Source organism: Glycine soja, chromosome 11, assembly GCF_004193775.1.
Source record: "Glycine soja cultivar W05 chromosome 11, ASM419377v2, whole genome shotgun sequence".
NCBI classification, from domain to species: domain Eukaryota; kingdom Viridiplantae; phylum Streptophyta; class Magnoliopsida; order Fabales; family Fabaceae; genus Glycine; species Glycine soja.
The window spans coordinates 21,520,225-21,545,296 of record NC_041012.1 but is presented as its reverse complement, the minus strand read 5'-3'; the positions used below and the strand labels follow the sequence as shown (position 1 = coordinate 21,545,296).

General features: G+C 36.0%; 1 protein-coding gene across 3 annotated transcripts; it reads right to left on the bottom strand.

Annotated features, from left to right (window-relative positions):
- Positions 1–1,423: 1,423 nt before the first annotated feature.
- Positions 1,424–23,732, bottom strand: LOC114373783 (uncharacterized protein At5g39865-like). 3 transcript variants are annotated; one of them, XM_028331326.1, is made up of 2 exons: positions 22,488–23,732; positions 1,424–1,542 (listed from the first exon to the last, which is right to left on the bottom strand). In XM_028331326.1, the coding sequence occupies exons 1-2, from the start codon at positions 23,159–23,161 to the stop codon at positions 1,518–1,520; spliced, it is 699 nt and encodes a 232-aa protein (XP_028187127.1). In that variant the 5' UTR covers positions 23,162–23,732; the 3' UTR covers positions 1,424–1,517. The 3 variants fall into 3 exon arrangements, with proteins under 3 accessions (XP_028187127.1, XP_028187129.1, XP_028187128.1); XM_028331328.1 differs by lacking the exon at positions 1,424–1,542 and adding an exon at positions 18,479–19,824 and having other exon boundaries at positions 22,488–23,731; XM_028331327.1 differs by lacking the exon at positions 1,424–1,542 and having other exon boundaries at positions 22,072–23,730.
- Positions 23,733–25,072: the final 1,340 nt, after the last annotated feature.

The following is a 25,072-nucleotide window of genomic DNA, read 5'->3' as shown; positions in this document are numbered from 1 at the left end:
GTCGTATTCACCGACTAACACCACCCTTCCTGTTAAGTTGCTTCATCTCTGGCCTGACGCTGGAGATCCACTGCGAAGTCCAGGCTCACCAACCTCTAACTCTGGTTCAGGCCGCCGGCCTCACGCGCCTCCTGGAGGAAAAGCTTTTGGACCATAGACCACCACCACCGTGACCTCAACCCCCACCCATCCTTACCCCTCCACCTCACCCTACTCAGCTCCTACCTCTTTTTCCCTCCCCTCCTCGGCCACTGCTCCCTACAATGAAATGCTTGACCCAGGAAGAGATAACCTCACATCGTAAGCGTGGGTTATGTTTCAATTGCAACGAAAAGTTCCATCGAGGGCATCGCTGCGCCTCTAGGGCTTTTCTACTCATCATGGAGGACGAAGACACTCCTTGGCCTCATATAGACCCCAACGACCCGACACCCGACCCGCCAAAGAACCCTGACCCTAACCCAGCCCAAATCAGTTTCAATTCATTATCGGGTCATTTGGCCCCAAAAACTTTGTGCCTCACCGGGATTCTTTCCGCCCACCGTGTGGTTCTCCTTGTGATATAGCTCCATGTGGAGCTTGTATGCCTTGGATCTTCTTCATCAATGGATTCATTTGCTTCTTGAGGTCTGATTGCAGCAGAATGAAGAAGCAGAAAGATGAATGGAGACGCCACTTCAAGTAGAAGATGAGTCTAGAATAAGCTTACCACCATAGGATGTCATGGATAAGAGCTTGAAGGTAGAAGAAGATGAATGGAGGGAGAGGAAGAGAAGAGCACGAAATTTAGTGCCTCTAAAGAAGTCTAAACTTTGAAGTTTAATTCTCAAATGATCAAAGTTGAAAAAATGCACACACATAACCTCTATTTATAGCCTAAGTGTCACACAAAATTGGAGAGAAATTTGAATTTCAATTCAAATTTCACTTGAATTTGAAATTAAATTTGTGGAGCCAAAATTTCACTAATTATGATTAGTGAATTTCAGTTATGGTTCAGCCCACTAATCCAAGATCAATTCCAAGATTCTCCACTAATTGTGCTTAGGTGTCATGAGGCGTGTAAAGCATGAATGACGTGCACAAAGTGTGACTATATGATGTGGCAATGGGGTGTAGTAAGCAAATGCTCACCTCCCCCTCTAAAATTTAATTGGATTGGGCTTCTACCAATTCAATTAAATTTATTTCCCAACACACACATCAAATATTCACTTAGTGCATATGAAATTACAAAACTACACACAAAACTACTCTAGGTGCCCTAAAATACAAGGGCTAAAAAATTCTATATTTCTAGGATACTCTACCTACAGTATGGAGCCCTAAATACAAGGACCAAATATAATGACATCCAAATCTAATATGTACAAAGATAATTGGACCCAACCTTGGCCCATACGCTATGAAATCTACCCTAAGGTTCATGAGAACCCTAGGGCCTTCTTCTGCAGCTCTAGCCCAATCCTCTTGGAGCCTCTTGCTCATGGCTCTAGTGACTGGTCCTTTCCTCTTGCTCATTGCTTATGCTCATGTAAGAAACTTAGAAAACAAAAAAAAAAGTTCAACAACAAGACTACTTCTAGGAATTGATTTAGAACATGTTATGAACTAAATAACATGCATGAATTAGACTCAAAATTCAAAAGATAGGCTAAGAATGACAAGAATACATGAACAAATGTATCTAGAATTCAATCAACAAAATAAAAATTCAACACAAACTTAGAACATGTGACAATTATTATGACTAAACATGACTCTAAGACAACATGGATTAAGTGATTTACACTTAGATTTTTTTTTTCTAATCAATATTTTGGAAGAAAATTTAGATCTAAAGGTTCAACACAAGAAGATTATGAATGAAAAATGATAGAACCTAAAATCAACACAAAAACATGATTCAAGTGTAGATCTATAGAATTTGAACCATAGAAATGCAAGAACTAGTGTATGAGTAATTATTAACTTCACAAAGATGTCTTGCCAGCTAGTTGCGATAACTTTCTTCCAAGGGATATGCTTCAAAAGTTCCCCAAATTTGAGCTTTATTTTCTAAATCAGAGTTGTCTAACATTGTCCATAAAAGATATTCATCTTTATATGGATCTGTCAAGATGTTGTATGTCATCAAAGGTTTTAGGGCGATGGGGATTGAATATTGTACTATATTACACCAAATGGCCCATATGGTTGGTTCACACAAATCCCACCCAATCTCACAGAACAATTCAAATATACCTCCAAAGGGTATCTCAGGGTCAAATATTTGTGATGGAGTGTATTTGAATCTCATGGTTTTATGCAGAAAATGAAAGTAATGAGACTTAGCATATTCAAGGATCTGTGCAGGAGTATGGGGAATCAATCCTGGAGAGAAAACCTTAACAGTTTTGGTTGTTTCAGATAATGGTTTTACCATGAATATCAATGGGAAGGAGTAAGTGGAAGTTATCACCTTAACGGTCTTGTTGTTTGGTCTGGATAAGAAATCAGGAATCAAATTATTCTTCCCTTTTATGTGTTTCACAGAAAAATCATATATGGAGAACCAATCCTTGAGCCTTAAGATTTAAGGATCTGATGGCATCTTGTTTTTAAATTCCAAAATTTTTCGAAATGACGAATTGTCCATGTGAACCTGAAACTGGTGTCCTCTCAAATGAAAATCAAATTTCTTGATTCCATTTTTTACCACCAATGCCTCTTTGAATGTAGTATGATAATGTTTCTCAGCTTCCTTGAATTGTCCACTCGCATGACCACAGTAATAATTCTTCTCTCCTTGTTTTATCATGATAGCTCCCCAATAATGATCACTTGCATCAGTTTGTAATATCCTCTAGCCTATTCCAGGAATCTTCAAGGCTAGGGGATTTTGGGCAATCTTCTTGAGTTCCTTGACTGCTATCGTCTGTTCTTCTAACCATGGAGAAGAGTTTTTGTTCAAAAGTTTGGGGATAAAATCTCTGATATAATTTACAATTCCCAATAATTGTTGGATCTAATTGACTATGAGATTTTCATCAGGAAAATTTAACAGCTCTTGAGCTATGTGAGACTAAGGCTGATAAGTACCCTGGGAAAAATGCATCCCTAAGAAATCAATTAGGGATTCAGCAAGCTGAATCTTTTTTTTCTGAGAGCATGATCCCATGCTGGTTGGCTATCTCAAAGAATTGATGCAACAATTTTTTATGAGAGGCAATATCTTTTGAGAAAAGGAGGATGTCATCTATGTAGACAAGAGTGTTTTCTAGAATAGGTTCAAAGATTTTGGTCATGGCTTTCTGGAAGAGAGAGGGTGCTACTTTTAGACTAAAAGGTAGGACTGCCCATTGATACTGAGCATTTGGAATACAAAAGGCTTGGACTTAATTTTTCAGCTCTTTTTTCTACGTAAAAAGCTTGGCATGCTCAGTTTGACTGGGTTGGCTCAATCAGACATTGCCTCAGCAGATCTTTGCATTCTTGTCTAGCTGCTTGTAGATCTAAAGGTGTCATCCCTGGATGGGTTGCTTTTGTTGGATTGATATCTTCATTTAATCTGAATGGTAGATCAACAAAGTATTCTTTGTTTTTCCATAAAGGATATGGATGGTTGAAATCTTCATGACTGTCTGCGCATAGGGAGGAAATCTTTTGTTTAAACTCTCCAACTTCTGGCGGGGCTTCTGCTAAAGAGAAAAGCCTTGTAATTTCTGAAAAAGGACTTGAATTCTCTTTCAAATTTGATCTCGATAGAATGTATTTGGAGTTTATCGGCAGCAGTATAAACATCCATTCCTATGAGGAGGTCTCTATCAGGCAATTTGCTTCCAATGACTTTGGTCCAGATGATACTATCAGGAAAAAACTTGATGTGACTATTGGAGCATGTGTTACTAAGTCAGTTCTGAAAACTTTCCCATCAGCTTCTACAAAATAAGCTACCTCATTTTTCCAATATTCTTGTGGAAGAATATATGTATCCATCGTCGTCCTTTGAGCTCCAGTGTCTATGAAAGCAATAACTTTGATAGGTTTTTCAAACTTTTTTGCCAATACTTGAATTTCAACACATGGTTGAGGAATCGTTGGCCTGATAGATTGTTCTTCTTGTATAGAGAAGATGGGGATTGGAGAAGCTGGAGATTCTTTGTCACAAGAATCTCTCTGATTTAAGGCAAATTCAGTCTTCTCATCTAGTTCACTCTTTTCAGAATACATGGATTTTATATCATCATATTCACCGATTTGAAGTTGAGAGATTAGTTTGATGGCTTTTTGTGACTTCTTAGGACAATTTTTTGCATAATGTCCTGTCTGGTTGCAAATGAAACATCTTTGTCCCTTGGATTTTCCTTTCCTCTAGATTTTCCTAAAAAACTTCAATGACCTTCTTTTCCCCTTGGTGTCAGCTTGTAAGACTTTCTTTTTCTTTGGTAAGCAATTGCGAGTCTTCTCTCTGCATTTGATCTCCAAGTAAGACTTTCTTTTCCCCTTTGCTTTTTGCACCCACTATCCTAAGGAAAAATTACCTAAATTTATTACACACAAATGGAAGTAGGGTGACCTATTGGAGGCTCCCAACTTACTTTCAACGAAAAGGCTTTTTTGTTACAAAATTTGAAAGCAAAGCAAATTGTCAATTACAAAATTAAAAAAAAAAAAAAAGTCCTCAATTGTGGTGGCTATTCTCTCTTTGATATTTCACTCAATTTGGAGTGCTTCTTAGTCCAATAGCTCTTAAGGTGGTTAGCCTTTTGCTTCTTGACTCAAATTCTTCCAAGGTATGAAACTAATCCTCCTTTCCAATTCCCTATATGGTAACTCACAAGCAAGGAAACAAAGAGACAAGCAATAACCAAAGACAAAAAAAAATGAAATGAAAGCTAAACCAATAGAGTTTTAACAAGAAAAATTTTCTAGGATTATTCAACAATTAAATCAATGAAAAGCACACAAAAGCAAGCTAGGACTCAAAGAGAAACCTTGAATGGCTCTAGAGTAGAGTAGAAAAACTAAAAAAAAAAGACTCAAGAAACCTCTAGTTTTGGCACTTGTTTTCACAATAATTTTCAATTGAAATTTCAGAACTAGGATTGGTATAAAATAGGCACCAATTATAAAACAAATTTTGAGCCAAAACAACAAGCACACTTCCCTTTCACTTTTTTTTCGGAACACTGATTTTTCAGCCAACTTGTGTGATTTTTCTTTTTTCTTCCTTTAATCCAAATCGCTTGGTTCTGTTTTCATAATTTTGGTCCAGATGTCTAGAAAATTTAGTAAAAATTTCAGCTCAAAACACGTAGTGACCAATTCCTAGTAATTTATACAACTTCGTATGTTCAAGCTGCCAACACCAGCGATTTCAACCTAGAAATCAAGAGTAGTGTTTATGTTGCTTAAGGCTTGGATAGTTACAATTTGTGTTTGCTTACGCTCAATTATCTTGAATAACGCCATTCAAGAGAGCTTAAGACTTATTTTGATTCAAAAATCTAGCCACAACTCAGCACCACAACTCAACTTCATCATAGGCATCATGTAGGAAACTTAGAAAAAAAAAAAAAGAGTTCAACAAGTCTACTTCTATGAATTGATTTAGAACATGTTATGAACTAAATAACATGCATGAATTAGACTCAAAATTCAAAAGATAGGCTAAGAATGACAAGAATACATGAACAAATGTATCTAGAATTCAATAAACAAAATAAAAATGTAACACAAACTTAGAACATAATGTGACAATTACTATGACTAAACATGACTCTAAGACAACATGGATTAAGTGATTTACACTTAGATTTTTGTATTTTTTTTTTCTAATCAATATTTTGGAAGAAAATTTAGATCTAAAGGTTCAGCACAAGAATATTATGAATGAAAAATGATAGAACCTAAAATCAACACAAAAACATGATTCAAGAGTAGATCTACAAAATTTGAACCATAGAAATACAAGAATAAGTGTAGATCTAAGATTTAATCGGTTTATTTTTTTTTTGAATCTACTCTTAACAGCACCAAACCACAACTCAATGGAGGATATACATGGAGAATAAGATGAAGAACAAGGAATTAAAGAGAATTCACTGAACAAAAAGATAGAGGAAGCAAAAGAACATCACTTAAATGAAGATGCTCTTGATACCACATGATGTAAGCTCCATTGGAGCTTGTAGGCCTAGGATCTTCTTCATCAATGGATTCCTTTTCTTCTTGAAAGATGAATGGCAGTGGAATGGAGAAGGAAGAGAGAGAGGAGATGTCACTTTCAAGGAGAAGATGAGTCTAGAAGAAGCTCACCACCATAGGAGGCCATGAATAAGAGGTTGGAGGAAAAAGGAGATGAATGAAGGGAGAGGAAGAGAAGAGCACGAAATTTTGAACTCTAAAAGAGCTCTAAAATCTGAAGTTTAATTTTCAAATGATCAAAGTTGAAAAAATACACACACATGACCTTTATTTATAGTCTAAGTGTCACACAAAATTGGAGGGAAATTTGAATCAATTCAAATTTCACTTGAATTTGAAATTAAATTTGTGGAGCCAAATTTTGGAGCCAAAATTTCACTAATTATGATTCGTGAATTTCAGTCATGGTTCAGCCCACTAATCCAAGATCAATTCCAAGATTCTCCACTAATTGTGCTTAGGTGTCATGAGGCATGTAAAGCATGAATGACGTGCACAAAGTGTGACTATATGATGTGACAATGGGGTGTAGTAAGTAAATGCTCACCTCCCCCTCTAAAATTTAATTGGATTGGGCTTCTACCAATTCAATTAAATTTATTTCCCAACACACACATCAAATATTCACTTAGTGCATATGAAATTACAAAACTACCCCTAATACAAAAACTACTCAAGGTGCCCTAAAATACAAGGGCTAAAAAATCCTATATTTCTAGGGTACCCTACCTACATTATGGAGCCCTAAATACAAGGACCAAATATAATGACATCCAAATCTAATATGTACAAAGATAATTGGACCCAACCTTGGCCCATGCGCTACGAAATCTACCCTAAGGTTCATGAGAACCTTATAGCCTTCTTCAGCAGCTCTAGCCCAATTCTCTTGGAGCCTCTTGCTCATGGCTCTAGTGACTGGTCCCTTCCTAGGGACGATTGCATCAGTTTTATACCGATCTTCTGGTTTTAGGCCAAGTTGACAAAAACCTGATTTTAAATCAAACTTTGAAAATAAGTTTGATTCTCTGATCAAGGTTGGGAGAAATGAGGCGTTTGGGATTGGAAACTTATCATCTTTGAGAAAATGATTGAGAGGCTTATAGTAAATGATTAACCTTTTCTTTCCCCTTAATTTTCAGCTCTTTTTTCTACGTAAAAAGCTTGGCATGCCCAATTTGACTCGGTTGGCTCAATCAGACCTTGCCTTAGTAGATCTTAGCATTCTTGTCTAGCTGCTTGTAGATCTAAAGGTGTCATCCCTGGATGGGTTGCTTTTGTTGGATTGATATCTTCATTTAATCTGAATGGTAGATCAACAAAGTATTCTTTGTTTTTCCATAAAGGATATGGATGGTTGAAATCTTCATGACTGTCTGCGCATAGGGAGGAAATCTTTTCTTTAAACTCTCCAACTTCTTTTGTTTAAACTCTCTTTCGAATTTGATCCCGATAAAATGTATTTGGAGTTTATCGGCAGCATTATAGACATCCATTCCTATGAGGAGGTCTATATCAGGCAATTTGCTTCCAATGACTTTGGTCTAGATGATACTATAACGAAACAACTTGATGCCTACTGGAGCATGTGTTACTAAGTCAGTTCTGAAAACTTTCCCATCAGCTGCTACAAAATAAGCTACTTCATTTTTTCCAATAATCTTGTGGAAGAATATTTGGATCCATCATCGTCCTTTGAGCTCCAGTGTCTATGAAAGCAATAACTTTGATAAGTTTTTTAAAAAAAATTTTCAATACTTGAATTTCAACACATGGTTGAAGAATCGCTGGCATGATAGACTGTTCTTCTTGTATATAGAAGATGGGGATTAGAGAAGCTGGAGATTCTTCGTCAGAAGAATTTGTCTGATTCAAGGCAAATTCAGTCTCTTCATCTAGTTCACTCTTTTCAGAATACATGGATTCTATATTATCATATTCACCTATTTGAAGATGAGAGATTAGTCTGAATGCTTGTTGTGACTTCTTAGGACAATTTTTTGCAAAATGTCCTGTCTGATTGCAAATGAAACATCTTTGTTCCCTGGATTTTCCTTTCCTCCGACTTTTCATAAAAAACTTCAATGGCCTTCTTTTCCCCTTGGTGTCAGCTTGTAAGACTTTCTTTTTCTTTGGTGAGCAATGTTAAGTCTTCTCTCTGCATTTGATCTCCAAATAAGGCCTTTTGCATGCTCTGCTATACTTGGCTTTTCTGTTCATGGTATTGGAGAAATACTGGTGTATTGGTGTTGTCTACATAATTTGTCAACGACCTCCTGAGTGAATTGTTGGATTTGTCCCATAGACATCGTAGAAAAATCCATTTTGGCGGCCGCTACCATCTTGTTCAATTCTGGTTGTATTTCTTCTGGTAATGAAGCTACATATGTATTCTTGAGGTTAGGATCATTGAGACCGTTGAGAAGATAAAATCTCTTATTCATTCTTTGGAAGTGTCTGTCCAAATCTTTTATTTTTAAAGAACAGCCCATCATTTCAAAGAATTCTTGCCTGATCTTTCTTTCAATGATCTTTCCTTCTCCAATAAATTCTTGATGGAGAGTTCCTAGAACAGCTACAATAGATCCCAATTCATGGAACTCGTCTTGACGCACAGTTCCTAGATTGTGATACCATTCCTTTAATGTTCCTCTCATCCGACAACAAAATTCTTCAATTACTTTGTAAGGATCTGCATCTTTCATGAATTTTGTATCGAGCCATGCTCCCATCTCGATGAGTTTTTTTCTCCATTCTCTTGGGGGAGTATCATCAAGGGTAAACCAAGGTCTTGCATTTGACTTGGAGGATGAACCCTTTGAGATAACTGGTTCTTCTTCTACAGGAGAATCATAGAATGGTTCTTCTGTGGAGTGGGCCATCAAGATGTTTGAGATGTCCATGTATCTAACCTCTTCTTCGTTAACAGAATAAGATTTTTCTACTTCTGTCGAAGATTCTGTTCTAGTTTCATCAGATTCTTCTGAGGTTTATAGCTTGTGTTGAATTGATAACTGGGAGTAGGGATATTGAGAATCTTGAAAGTCATGGGGATCTATCTTTAGAGTTTCTCCTAATCTTGTGGGAGATTCGACTTTAATTTTGTGGATTCTCCCTTTGGAGGTTCTGGTTTTTTCTTATAAGTCGAGGCTGTGGGCAAAGACCAAGACGGGCTAGCTTTGGGAAAAAAGTAGTCTGGAGGGTTTGGGAATGGAGAATAGAAAGTAGGAGAATGAGGGGTTAAAAAGGAATAAGGATCTAAGACAACACTCTATTTTTCTATCATCTTTGATTCTATGTATCGATCCAGATCCTGAACTTGAGCTTTAAGCCTCTTTATTTCCTTTTCTTTAGCATCAGAAGTTGCTTCGAAAGTGGTCTTTCTCCATTCTTCTTCAAGGCGAGAAATTTCCTTGGAAAGTTGATGGTGTTGTTTCTCCATCCTTTTAGACAGATACGGTAAATTTTCATCATTTGTGCTCACTTTAGTACATATCTTGTCAATCTTCTCATTTATCTTTTTCAAGAGATTATTCTGGGCTCTAGCATTATCTGTCTGCCAGTTTAAGACTTCTTCGGCTTGGCTAGGGCTTTTAAGCTTCCCCTCTGACCCTACTTCCGTAGAAATTATGTAAGGCTTGGTTGAAACTTTTGTCCCTAGGTCTGTTTTTCTGTCAATAGATGGAAACTCTTGATCATAGGATGTGGAAGAAAACATCATGCAAGGTATAGGTACCTCAGGGATCTTCAAAGGTGGATGATTCCAACCTAGAATTTTTGTCATCCTTTTCTCCTTCCAAGAAGGGTCTTGTGGATATTTCTTCTTTATCCCATCCACGGTCCATTTTCAGGGTCACTCCTCCTTTGTGGTGGTGGAGCTGGTTTACAAGGCCTTGGCTCTGGCTTTCATCTGTCTTCATCATCATCATCTGTATCTTCATTTGTGTCTCCATCATGATCATCACAGGAACAGTCTGAATCACACATTTTGGGAGCAACTTCCCAAATAAAGTGTCTATTTACTTTATCTGAATATATTACACTTCGATTTGCCTTGACAAATATCGGCATCCTGTTGTCTTCTTTAACTTTAGGTCTTATCATTAAAGAATGAAAAACCTCTAAAGAGTTGCTACTATTGGCTTCATCTAGTTTCTTGAAGGTCGTGGTTACAAGCCCATTAATTGAGCATTGTAGTCTTTCCAGTCTTATTCTAATGCAGAATAGTCATCAACCAAATCTTCCACCTTTTGAAACTCAAGTTCTAGAACATAAATCTTTGTTCAGATTTGACCATCATTAGTATTCTGAAGTATTATCCAATCAGTAGGATAACTATCCCTTGGCCTTTGGGATGAACTTGGTAGATTTGGATTCAAAGGTCTGTATGAGTAATTATTAACTTCACAGAGATGTCTTGCCAGCTAGTTGCAATAACTTTCTTCCAAGGGATATGCTTCAAAAGCTCCCCAAATTTGAGCTTCATTTCTAGATCAGAGTTGTCCTTGCTCCATAAAGTAAGGATAGTGAATAATCACAATAGAACCTAGTTCTCTTATGTGATCTCCTGTGATTCAGACTGTTCCTGTGATGACCATGATGGAGACACAAATGAAGATACAGATTATGATGATGAAGACAGATGGAAGCCAGAGCCAAGGCCCTATAAACCACCTCCACCACCACAAAGGAGGAGTGACCCTGAAAATGGACAGTGGATGGGGATAAGGAAGAAATATCCACAAGACCCTTTTTGGAAGGAGAAAAGGATGACAGAAATTCTAGGTTGAAATCATCCATATTTGAAGATCCCTGAGGCACATATACCTTGCATGATGTTTTCTTCCACATCCTATGATCAAAAGTTTCCATCTCTTGACAGAAAAACAGACCCAGTGACAAAAGTTTCAACCAAGCCTTACATAATTCCTATGGAAGTAGGGCCAGAGAGGAAGCTCAAAAGCCCAAGCCAAGCCGAAGAAGTGTTAAACTGGGAGACAGATAATGCCAGAGCCTAGAATCAGCTCTTGAAAAAGAGATAGATGAGAAGATTGACAAGATATGTACTTAAGTGAACATAAATGATGAAAAGTTATAGTATCTGTCTAAAAGGATGAAGAAATAATACCATCAACTTTCCAAGGAAATTTCTCGCCTTGAAGAAGAATGGAGAAAGACCACTTTCGAAACAGCTTCTGATGCCAAAGAAAGGAAAATAAAGAGGCTTATAGCTCAAGTCCAGGATCTGGATCGATACATAGAATCAAAGATGATAGAAAAAAACAGAGGGTTGTCTTAGATCCTTATTCCTTTTTACCCCTCCTTCTCCTACTTTTTATTCTCCATTCCCAAACCCTCCATAATACTTTTTTTCCAAAGCTAGCCCGTCTTGGTCTTTGCTCATAGCCTCGGCTTATAAGAAAAAACCAGACCCTCCATAGGGAGAATCCACAAAATTAATATCTCTTCCCAAGAGTTCAGTCGAATCTCCCACAAGATTAGGAGAAACTCTAAAGAAAGATCCCCATGAATTTCAAGATTCTCAAGATCCCTATTCCTAGTTATCAATTCAACACAAGCTATAAACCTCAGAAGAATCTGATGAAACTAGAACAGAATCGGACGAATCTAAGGAACAATCTAAAGAATCTTCAACCGAAGCAGAAAAATCTTATTCTAACGAGGAATAAGAGGTTGGATACATGGACATCTCAAACATCTTGATGGCCCGCTCCACAGACTAACCAGTCTATGATTCTCCCGTAGAAGAAGAACCAATGATCTCAAAGGGTTCATCCTCCAAGCCAAATGCAAGACCTTGGTTTACCCTTATGATACTCCCCCAAGAGAATGGAGAAAAAAACTCATCGAGGTGGGAGCATGGCTCGATACAAGATTCATGAAAGATGCATATCCTTACAAAGTAACTAAAGAATTTTGTTGTCGGATGACGGGAACATTAAAGGAATGGTATCACAATCTAGGAGTTGTGCGTCAAAACCAGTTCCATGAATTGGGATCTACTGCAGCTATTCTAGGAACTCTCCATCAAGAATTTATTGGAGAAGGAATGATCATTGAAAGAAAGATCAGGCAAGAATTCTTTGAAACGAGGTGTTGTTCTTTAAAAATAAAATATTTGGACAGACATTTCCAAAGAATGAATCAGATATTTTATCTTCTCAACGGTCTCAATGATTCTAGCCTCAAGAATACATATGTAGCTTCATTACCAGAAGAAATACAACCAGAATTGAACAAGATGGTAGCGGTCGCCCAAATGGATTTTCTACGATGTCTATGGGACAAATCCATCAATTCACTCAGGAGGTCGTTGACAAATTATGTAGACAACACCAGTATTTCTCCGATATCATGAATAGAAAAGCCAAGTATATCAGAACATGCAAAATGCCTTACTTGGAGATCAAATGCAGCGAGAAGACTTTCCATTGCTCACCAAAGAAAAAGAAAGTTTTACAAACTGACACCAACGGGAAAAGAAGGCCGTTGAAGTTTTTTAGGAAAAGCGGGAGGAAAGGAAAATCCAGGGGACAAAGATGTTTCATTTGCAACCAGACAGGACATTTTGCAAAAAATTGTCCTAAAAAGTCACAAAAAGCCATCAGACTAATCTCTCATCTTCAAATCGATGAATATGATGATATAGAATCCATGTATTCTGAAAAGAGTGAACTAGATAAGGAGACTGAATTTGCCTTAAATCAGACAGATTCTTCAGACGAAGAATCTCCAGCTTCTCCAATCCTCATCTTCTCTATACAAGAAGAACAATCTATCAAGCCAGCGATTCCTCAACCATGTGTTGAAATTCAAGTATTGACAAAAAAAGTTTAAAAAACCTATCAAAATTATTACTTTCATAGACACTGGAGCTCAAAGGACGATGATGGATCCAGATAGTCTTCCACAAGAATATTGGAAAAATGAAGTAGCTTATTTTGTAGTAGCTGATGGGAAATTTTTCAAAACTGACTTAATAACACATACTCCAATAGGCATCAAGTTTTTTTTTTTCCTGATTGTATCATCTGGACCAAAGTCATTGGAAACAAATTGTCTCACAGAGACCTCCTCATAGGAATGGATGTCTATATTGCTGCCGATAAACTCCAAATACATTCTACTGGATCAAATTCAAAAAAGAATTCAAGCCTTTTTCAGAAATTACAAGGTTTTTCTCTTTAGCAGAAGCCCCGCCAGAAGTTGGAGAGTTTAAAGAAAAGATTTCCTCCCTATGCGCAGACAGTCATGAAGATTTCAACCATCCATATCCTTTATGGAAAAACAAAGAATACTTTGTTGATCTACCATTCTGATTAAATGAAGATATCAATCCAACAAAAGCAACCCATCCAGGGATGACACCTTTAGATCTACAAGTAGCCAGACAAGAATGCTAAGATCTGCTGAGGCAAGGTTTGATTGACCCAACCCAGTCAAATTGGGCATGCCAAGCTTTTTACGTAGAAAAAAGAGCTGAAAATTAAGGGGAAAGAAAAGGTTAATCATTGACTATAAGCCTCTCAATCATTTTCTCAAAGATGATAAGTTTCCAATCCCAAACGCCTCATTTCTCCCAACCTTGATCAGGGAATCAAACTTATTTTCAAAGTTTGATTTAAAATCAGGTTTTTGTCAACTTGGCCTAAAACCAGAAGACCGGTATAAAACTGATGCAATCGTCCCTAGGAAGGGACCAGTCACTAGAGCCATGAGCAAGAGGCTCCAAGAGAATTGGGCTAGAGCTGCTGAAGAAGGCTATAAGGTTCTCATGAACCTTAGGGTAGATTTCGTAGCGCATGGGCCAAGGTTGGGTCCAATTATCTTTGTACATATTAGATTCGGATGTCATTATATTTGGTCCTTGTATTTAGGGCTCCATAATGTAGGTAGGGTACCCTAGAAATATAGAATTTTTCAGCCCTTGTATTTTAGGGCACCTAGAGTAGTTTTTGTATTAGGGGTAATTTTGTAATTTCACATGCACTAAGTGAATATTTGAAATGTGTGTTTGGAAATAAATTTAATTGAATTGGTAAAAGCCCAATCCAATTAAATTTTAGAGGGGGGGTGAGCATTTGCTTACTACACCTCATTGTCACATCATATAGTCACATTTTGTGCATGTCATTCATGTTTTACATGCATCATGACACCTAAGCACAATTAGTGGAGAATCTTGAAATTGATCCTGGATTAGTGGGCTGAACCATAACTGAAATTCACTAAGCATAATTAGTGAAATTTTGGCTCCAAAATTTGGCTCCACAAATTCAATTTCAAATTCAAGTGAAATTTGAATTGATTCAAATTTCTCTCCAATTTTGTGTGACACTTAGGCTATAAATAGAGGTCATGTGTGTGTATTTTTCAACTTTGATCATTTGAAAATTAAACTTCAGATTTCAAAGCTCTTTTAAAACACAAAATTTCGTGCCCTTCTCTTTCTCTCCCTTCATTCATCTCCTTCTTCCTCCAAGCTCTTGTCCATGGCCTCCTATGGTGGTGAGCATCTTCAAGACTCATCTTCTCCTTGAAGTGGCATCTCCTCCCTCTCTTCCTTCTCCATTCCGCTGATATTCATCTTCCAAGAAGCAAAGGAATCCATTGATGAAGAAGATCCTAGGCCTACAAGCTCCAATGGAGCTTACATCATGTGGTATCAAGAGCATCTTCATCTAGGTGATGTTCTTTTGCTTCCTCTATCTTTTTGTTCAATGAATTCTCTTTAATTCCTTGTTCTTCATCTTATTCTCCATGTATATCCTCAATTATCTTGTGGTTTGGTGCTGTTAAGATTAGATTAAAAAAAATAAACCGATTAAATCTTAGATCTATACTTGTTCTTGTACTTCTATGGTTCAAATTTTGTAGATCTACTCTTGAATTATGTTTTTGTGTTGATTTTAGGTTTTATCATTTTTCATTCATAATATTTTTGTGCTGAACCTTTAGATCTAAATTTTCTTCCAAAATATCGATTAGAAAAAAAAATATAAAAATCTAAGTGTAAATCACTTAATCCATGTTGTCTTAGAGTCATGTTTAGTCATAGTAATTGTCACATTATGTTCTAAGTTTGTGTTGAATTTTTATTTTGTTTATTGAATTCTAGATACATTTGTTCATATATTCTTGTCATTCTTAGCCTATCTTTTGAATTTTGAGTCTAATTCATGCATGTTATTTAGTTCATAACATGTTCTAAATCAATTCCTAGAAGTAGACTTGTTGAACTCTTTTTTTTTCTAAGTTTCCTACATGATGTCTATGATGAAATTGAGTTGTGGTGCTGAGTTGTGACTGGATTTGTGAATCAAAATAAGTCTTAAGCTCTCTTGAATTGTGTTATTCAAGACAATTGAACGTAAACAAACACAAATTGTAACTATCCAAGCCTTAAGCAACATAAACATTACTTTTGATTTCTAGGTTGAAATCGCTGGTGTTGGCAGCTTGAACATACGAACTTGTATAAATTACTGGAAATTGGTCACTACGTGTTTTGAGCTGAAATTTTTACTGAATTTTCTAGACATCTGGACCAAAATTATGAAAACAGAACCAAGTGATTTGGATTAAAGGGAAAAAAATCACACAAGTTGGCTAAAAAATCAGTGTCTAGGAAAAAAAAAAGTGAAAGTGAAGTGTGCTTGTTGTTTTGGCTCAAAATTTGTTCTATAATTGGTGCCTATTTTATACCAATCCTAGTTCTAAAATTTCAATTGAAAATTATTGTGAAAATAAGTGTCAAAACTAGAGGTTTCTTGAGTCTTTTCTTTTAGTTTTTCTACTCTACTCTAGAGCCACTCTAGGTTTCTCTTTGAGTCCTAGCTTGCTTTTGTGTGTTTTTCATTGCTTTAATTGTTGAATAATCCTAGAAAATTTTTCTTGTTAAAACTCTATTGGTTTAGCTTTCATTTCATTTTTTTTTTGTCTTTGGTTATTGCTTGTCTCTTTGTTTCCTTGCTTGTGAGTTACCATATAAGGAATTGGAAAGGAGGATTGGTATCATACCTTGGAAGAATTTGAGTCAAGAAGCAAGGGGCCAACCACCTTAAGAGCTATTGGACTAAGAAGCACTCCAAATTGAGTGAAACACCAAAGAGAGAATAGCCACCACAATTGAGGACTTTTTTTTGTAATTTTGTAATTGACAATTTGTTTTGCTTTCAAATTTTGTAACAAAAAGGTCTTTCATTGGAAGTAAGTTGGGAGCCTCCAATAAGTCACCCTACTTCCATTTGTATGTAATAATTTTAGGTAATTTTTCCTTAGGATAGTGAATGTTTTGTTGGGAACCTTAAATGAGGTCATCCAAACACTCTTAAGATCCGCCTAGTTTGTATTTCTTGCACTTTAATTTCTTGCTTACTTTCATAGCTTATTTCCTTTACCCTCCATTGTCAAACCTCCTAGATAGCTTGCATTTTACCAATTAGTTTTTACCTTATCTTTCACACCTCTTTTAGTATTTATTTTGGCTAGTTTCAGCCATAGTTTCTTTTACCTTTTATTTTCAAACCCCCAACAAGAAAGAACCATAACTTAGGAACCAACATGAGTCTTCATTCTTCATCTAGTGTTAATGGTGAGGGTTCTACTCCTAAGGACCCCTTGTATAAGTTATTAGATGAGTTGAGATCCCTTAAGTTGTGGAAAGAAAAACAAGAGAGAAAATAAGAGAGGAAGAAAGAAGAAAAATAATGAAAGAAATGAAAAGAGAAAAACATGTCTCTTATAGTAGTCATGACTCTTGCAAGAGTTTAAGTGAAGAACTTAGCGACTATTATAGAGGGCGCCATAGTTCACATACTAAACATCACTCCCAAAGAAGAGGAAAGGATAGAAGGCCTCAAGAGGTTAACATTAGCCTCCCATATTTCCATGGAAAAGATAATGTTGAGGCCTACTTAGATTGAGAAATAAAGGTTGAACAACTTTTTGTTTGCCATCATATTAGCGAAGAGAGAAAAGTTCCATTGGCTACCCTTAGCTTTCAAGGGTATGCCCTCTATTGGTGGACTTCCCTTGTTAGGGAACGAAGGATTTATGGGGATCCTCCAGTAGAGTATTGGAATGATCTTAAGAGTGCCCTTAGGAAGAGGCACATTCCCTCCTACTATGAAAGGGAACTTATGGACAAGCTCCAAAGGCTTAGACAAGAGAGTATGAGTGTTGAAGAATATAGACAACAAATGGAACTACTCTTTTTAAGAGTTGGACTTAGGGAAGAGGAAAGAACAAGCATAGCTAGGTTCCTTAGTGGGCTTAATATAGAAGTGAGGGACAAGGTTGAACTCTTTCCATATAGGGACCTAGATCAGCTAGTCCAACTTTGTATAAGAGTGGAGCAACAACTTAAAAGAAAGTCTTCTTCAAAATCTTATGGTTCTCACTCTTATCCAAGGAAGGACCAAGCCCATGAAATTTTGGGGGCTGCATCATCAAAACCCTAGGAAGATAAGGGTAAGACCATAGAGAAATACACCCCTAAGACTAATTCCGAAGAAAGGACTAGCAACATTAAATGCTTCAAATGTCTTGGGAGAGGTCACATTGCCTCTCAATACCCCACAAAGAAAACCACGATCATGAGGGGTCAAGATATTTATAGTAGTCAAGAGGAGACTACTTCTTGCCCATCCTCTAGTGGAAGTGAAGATGATGTAAGGGGTGAAGAGTATAGTGAGGAAGTCTACCCCCATGAAGAATGTGACCTCTTAATGGTTAGAAGACTCCTTGGAGGTCAATCTTGTGATCTATCCCCATACTAAAGAGAGAACATCTTTCATACAAGATGCAAAATTTTAGATAAAACTTGTTCTCTCATTGTGGATAGTGGATCTTGTTGCAAAATTTTAGATAAAACTTATCAACCTCAACCTCACATAGCTCAAGAGCTGTTAAATTTTCCTGATGAAAATATCACAGTCAAATAGATCCAACAATTCTTGAGAATTGTAAATTATATCAGAGATTTTATCCCCATAGCAGCCTAATATACCAGTTCATTGTCCAAACTTTGGAAGAAAAACTCTTCTCCATGGTCAAAAGAACAGATAATAATAATCAAGGAACTCAAGAAGATTGCCCAAAATCTCCCAGCCTTGAAGATTCCTGGAACAGGTTAGAGAATATTACAAACTGATGCAAGTTATCATTATTGGGGAGCTATCATGATAGAACAAGAAGGAGAGAAGAATTATTAATGTGGCCATGCCAGTGGACAATTCAAGGAAGTTGAGAAAAGAGGCATTGGCAGTAAAAAAAAATGGAATCAAGAAATTTGATTTTCATTTGAGAGGACACCAGTTTCAGGTTCACATGGACAATTCGTCATTCCCAAAAATTTTGGAATTTAAAAACAAGATGCCACCAGATCCTCAAATCTTAAGGCTCAAGGATTGGTTCTCCATATATGATTTTTCTGTGAAACACATAAAAGGGAAGAATAATTTGATTCCTGATTTCTTATCCAAACCAAACAATAAGACCGTTAAGGTGATAACCTCCACTCACCCCTTCCCATTAATATTCATGGTAAAACCATTATCTGAAACAGCCAAAACTATTAAGGTTTTCCCTCCAAGATTGATTACCCATACTCCTGCACAGATCCTTGAATATGCTAAGTCTCATTACTTCCATTTTCTACATGAAACCATGAGATTCAAATACACTCCAGCACAAATATTTGATCCTGAGATACCCTTTGGAGGTATATTTGAACTGTTCTGTGAGATTGGGTGGGATTTGTGTGAACCAACCATATGGGTCATTTGGTGTAATACAGTACAATATTCAATCCCCATCACCCTAAAACCTTTTATGACATACAACATCTTGACAAATCCATATAAAGATGAATATCTTTTATGGACAATGTTAGAGTGGTTTTCTCTATAGCATGGTGGCGTATGAAGCTGAAAAAAATTCTAGACATTGAGAGACAAAGAGAAATCTCAGAAGATCACATAAGAGAACTAGTTTCTATTGTGATTATTCACCGTCCTTACTTTATGGAGCAAGGACAACTCTGGTCTAGAAATGAAGCTCAAATTTAGGGAACTTTTGAAACATATCCCTTGGAAGAAAGTTATCGCAACCAGCTGGCAAGACATCTCTGTAAAGTTAATAATTACTCATACTGACCTTTGGATCCAAATCTACCAAGTTCATCCCAAAGATCCAAATCTCTATGAAGTTAATAATTACTCAGAATACTAATGATGGTCAAATCCGAACAGAGATTTATGTTCCAGAACCTGAGTTTCAAAAGGTAAAAGATTTGGTTGATGACTATTTTGCATTAGAACAAGACTGGAAAGACTACAATGCTCAATTGATAGAGAAATTGTTACACAAAAAGAGATATCATTATCATCACCCAGTATACGGAAGTCTCACCAGGTCAGAAGTACAGCATTACAACTTGTCATTATCGACCAGATCAGATTAGTAACTGCTGAAGAAATCTTGTATATAGGTGTGTTGTAAAGAGAGTAATCTTCAGGATAAGGATGACCGCAATCCTATCCTCGTCATCGTGTGCCACGTGTCAGTCGTTTAGAAGTTGCCTTATCTTGAGTCTACTCAGCCTTATCTTATCTGTAATAACGTAAATTCTATGTTATCTGTTGTTGTAATAATCTTATCCTTCCCTGGATAAGACTTTGTACGTTAGTGTCGATTTCTCTCCTATATAAAGGAGATGAGTCTGTATGTTGAGGCACACTGAATCGAATAATACTCTCTTCTTACTAAAATGACTCTCTTCTAAATTCCTTCTTCTCTGAAACTCTGAGTTATATAATGATTATCATTTGAAACTCTCACCAGCTAGTATGCTCTACACTCGCCTCTTTGGAGGATCTTGTGTATCAGAACGTCGAATATTGATATCAATTAATGGGTTATCCCTATAGTCTGTAAATATCTTGCATCAAAGTTATCATGAAATGCTTAATGTCTTAGGTATGTAATGCATAAAAAAACAAGGGATGAATATTGTCCTTGAAATAACAAAAAGAAATGCTTATTCACGAGATGAACAACTTACTTTAAATTATGTTAACATTTAAATAACTTAATAAAAATTATGTTTTATCATAATTTTAGCACGTTTAAATTTATTGGTTTAGTAATTTTAATATGAACTTACTTTTCTCTTGCTTATTATCTCTTAACTAAACTAATTAATGTATTGACATAACTAATTTATGAATGTTCTATTTTTGTAACATGCGAAATATTATAAAAAAAATAACACATCAGGATGAATATTTTTCACAAAATAACAAAAAGAAACACCTGAATCATATGATGAATAATTTAAAACTAATTTAAAACTTGATGACTTAGAAAAATTAAGCTTTGTTATATTTTCATTACCTGTAAGTTTGGTGGTGTAATAATTTAATATAATTTACTTTATCTTGCTTACTATTTCTAAACTAAACTAATTAATTTATCAACTCAACTAATTTATGAATATTTTATTTTTGTAACATGTAAAGTATAAATAAAACATAACAAATAGGGATGAACGTTTTTCACGAAAGAATGAAAAGAAACACTTAAGTCATCCGATGAACAATTTACCTTAAATTATGTTAGCATTTGAATAACTTAGAAAAAATTCTAATATGATTTTAGTACTTTTAAATTTATTGTTGTAATAATTGTAATATGAATTTAATTTTATCTTTCTTATCAGAAGATTTGGATATGTTTGTTTGACTTATAGGGTGTTTTCTATCTTTAAGTCTTATAGAAAGAGTTCTTCAACTATAACTGAATCTCGTGGTTTTCTTCTACAATTTTTGTATTTTTTTTCTTTGTTGATTGATTTAAATTTATACATAATAATCATGGGTTTCTTTTTTAAAATCTTTCTAACCGAATATTAAGGAATCAAGAAACTCACTCGAATCGCAATCTCATCATGCCTTATTGGATTTTGGAAAGAAAAGAATGGAATTTTGCTAATCAATATTTCTTTAAGTTGATTTGTACATATGGCAGCTCCAAAGCCCTTCTGTCAATTCTCAATTTTTTTAATACCATACCACTTTTAGGAAAATCCTTGCCATTCATGTGTTTTATCTTTATTAGTTGATGAAAGGAGACTAAATGAAGTAGGACCAGCTAAAGTGTTGGGCTTTATCACACCAAAGGTCCAAACACATGCAGCTTCACAACAAAGCTCACCCATCTTATAGTTTTATACACAATATCAACAAATGCATTGCAGAACATATCATATATACTTGATTCAGGTTCTTTAACATAATTATAATAAGAAAGAGACTAATATTTTTTTCTTGATTGTTTTGTATTCACGTTTATTTTTTTATTAATATTAATATAAATAAATTAACTCTTATATAATTAATTTTTATATTGAAATGAGACAAATGTCTTTAATTTTTTTTTGGTTGACCATCTATCAGATACTTTTTGGATAAACTGCTTTTGTTTCTTTAAATATGTTGGTCACCTTGATACAATATAACATGACATTATTTTTTTTCTATAAAATCTATATTATAAATCATTCTTATATAATTTTTAAAAAAAAAACCGTGTATTACATGTGTAAGAAAACTAGTTAATCAATATCCAAACATTTAAGTTCAGACAATAGTCGTGGCTCGTGCACTATTCTAAGTTCAGACAATAGTGCTACCTATTCTTAGTTTCTAATACCACCTCATTACACTCATTGATTTCAAATACACACTTTATCTAAACCCAAACTTAGGTTATAACTTAGAAATCATTTCTCATTTGTTTATCAATTATTCACTTCCGAGGAGAAAAATTAACCAGCAAAGATTGTCATCTTGTAAAAAATGTACATAACCCAAATAATATATAGATAAGGAAAAGGACAGAATGTAATTAAGTTAGAATTGACAAGTTAACCAACATGGCCTTTAAGTTAGCTAAAAAAAATCCCCAATTCAGAGGCAGAAAACTAACTTCCATTCATCTACACCTCTTGGGCCTACACATTTGTTACAAACCCATAAAACTATAAAACTCAATAACCCAAAAAATCTACATATCAATGTTTGAAAAAAAAACTGTTATTATTTTCTTTTCTAGATATAGCTGACATTTCAATTCTCTTCTTCCCTTTTTTTATTTTAATTATTTAGGGTCCCCACTCACTCACACTGCGACGAGAAAAAGATCATCATGAATCATGAGAGAGAAAGAGAAAAGAAGGTGCAGGTGCACATGGTCAACAAGTACAAGAGATGCACCTGATCAAGCCACTCTCGTTGCAAGCCGTACACGTCTTGAACCCACCTTTCTCCGCGTACACCTTGCGCGCACCGGAACACTCCCCGCACAGCACGAACCTATGATCGTCGCACACGTGGCACACACGGAGGTGCGAATCCACTGCGGGCAAGCCCTCGACAAGCTTCTTGAGCTCGCCACTCTCGTGCAGCCACCTCAGCTCCTCGGCCCCACCGACGTACCTTCCGTTAATGAAGACACGTGGCAGGGTCAAACCGGATTTGTGACCCGTTACCCGACGGAGCTCCGAGAGGAAACCCGAGTCCATGGACACGTCGCGCTCGTCCAGCGCGACGCGGAACCCGCGCAAGATGGAACGCACCGTTTTGCAGTCCTCGAACGTGGCGCGGACCACGCGCAGGCTCGTGAAGTAGACCACCACGCGCTGCTCCGAGCGGAGAATGGACGGCGGAGGGTGTGGTTGGGCGGCGCGTGGGGCTTCGTCGTGGGCGCGTGAGGAGATTTTGGGGTTAGTTGACCAGGCGCGGAGGAGCGAGTTGGCGAGTGTGACTCGGTGGAAGATAGAGGGTTTGGGTTTGGTGGTGGTGGGTTCATCTAAGAAGAGGGTTTGAATGTCTTTGAAGGAAGAACATGAGAATGGAGAAGAACGAGGTTTGTTCCAAGGTTGCAACATTGAAAATGGGAACTAAAATAGAACAAAGATTTTTTTTTTATTTGGGTTTTTTTGGGGGGAGTTTGAAGGGGAAAGGTGGGGTTTTTGGAGGAAGAAAGAACTAGAAGTGGGGGTTGTTGGATTTTGTTTTGTTAGTTTGGGATAAAGGGTAAGATTTAGTTGTTCAAAGTTTGGATTTTGGTAATTGAGGAAGGAGATTGTAGTGGTGGGAAATTTTGCATTTTGTGAGAGAAAGAGAGAGGCGAATGGGGGTAAGGAGTGAGTGAGAGAGAAAATAGTGAGCAAACGGGGGAAGAGTGGAGAGGGAGATTGTGGTGGTGGTTAAGGTAGTTGAGGGGTTGGTTTATTTTTGCTTTTAGAGGAGGTTTAAGAGGGAAAAAGGGGGATGGATTGGGAGAGATTGAGATGTTAGGTAATTATGGTGCCAATTCTCGTTTTAGTTTTGAAAAACAAAAGTAGTAGTAGTAGTATATCCTAATTACAGAAGCAGTTATGTCTTTGTCAAACCTTAATAAGTACACGTATTAGTTTGGCAGAGTGAAGGAGCTTCCATTTATTGCCGCATCTCTCTCACAATGTGAAGGGGTTTATATATTAGGATATAACTTAGTGAAGGAGCTAGCTTCCAGTGTTATACCATCATCGACTATGAACAACTCGTATAATCTAGTATCGACTATGTGGTATACCATCATGGGTTTTCTATGAACAATTCGTACAATCAAGTATCGATTATGTGGTATATCATCATCAACAGTTTTTAATGGAAGAAGTTAGTTTTTAAAATAAATTTTTGTATCTCCAAATAGTCAAATAGCATTAGTTTTTAGTTCTCAGTTAAGAGATATATATTGGAAAACAAAAAGAAGGCACTAAAATGTTTTCTTCTTTGATGGAAAAAGAAAATTAAGATAAGTGAAAGATAAAATATATTTATAAATGTTAATTTCTTAAAATATTTAAATAATAAAACTATTATAAAATCAACGAGTGATTCCTTTTCCCCAATGATAAATTTGTAAAAATAAAAACTACAAGTGGTCTCCCTGCTGTATGTACCAAGACTGGATTAGCCATTGAATTTGGTTACAATGTAATCAAATGTAAGAGAGTAACAGAGATGCAAACAGAAATAGAGAATGACATAAAAAAAATGCTAATAATAAAATGAAATTACGAATTGCGGCAGAGTGAAGTGAAATTGGTCATAAAGGATAGTTCATCAATGCTTGAGAATAACTTTGGGAGGGTGATGTTTTGAAGCTACAAAGCCCATTGCTTATTAATTGCACAGATCAACACTTGCTTACACCATCCTCTCTACCAGCAGACACTGGCAGCGCAACCAACACCAATTAGGACAGCATTGATGCTTCTTTCTGTTATTATATCATTTTTTTACTATTGCAAGTTCGAATAAGAGAAAATAAATGAGTGAATACTAAGTAGTATGCATTAATACATAATATCAATGGTAAATCTAATTCAATTACTTAAATATTACGTGAGTTACTGTAAATTATGATATTTGAGTTTAATTCTTAGATAAAAAAAATATACTTAATGTCTTATAGAAGGTCTATTAATTATATGAATTAACTGATATAAAATTATTTTAATTTAATTAATAATTTTGAGTTTAAAAATTAAATATAAAATAACGTTAATTACTAAAAAAATATGGTCGATAATAATTTACTCAGCTAAGGTATAATTACTTTCCTAAAAGATACTTATTCTCTCAAACAAAAATAGTATAGGACTGTAAAAAGGGCAAGAGAATTCTTCATGTGACCACTTTGGGCCATAAGCAATTATAACTAGATCAAGGAACGAGGCATGCTTGAAAGTACATCATCAATGGCTTCTAAAAGCTAAAGGTTTTAATCCACAAACACCAAGTGGGTGGAC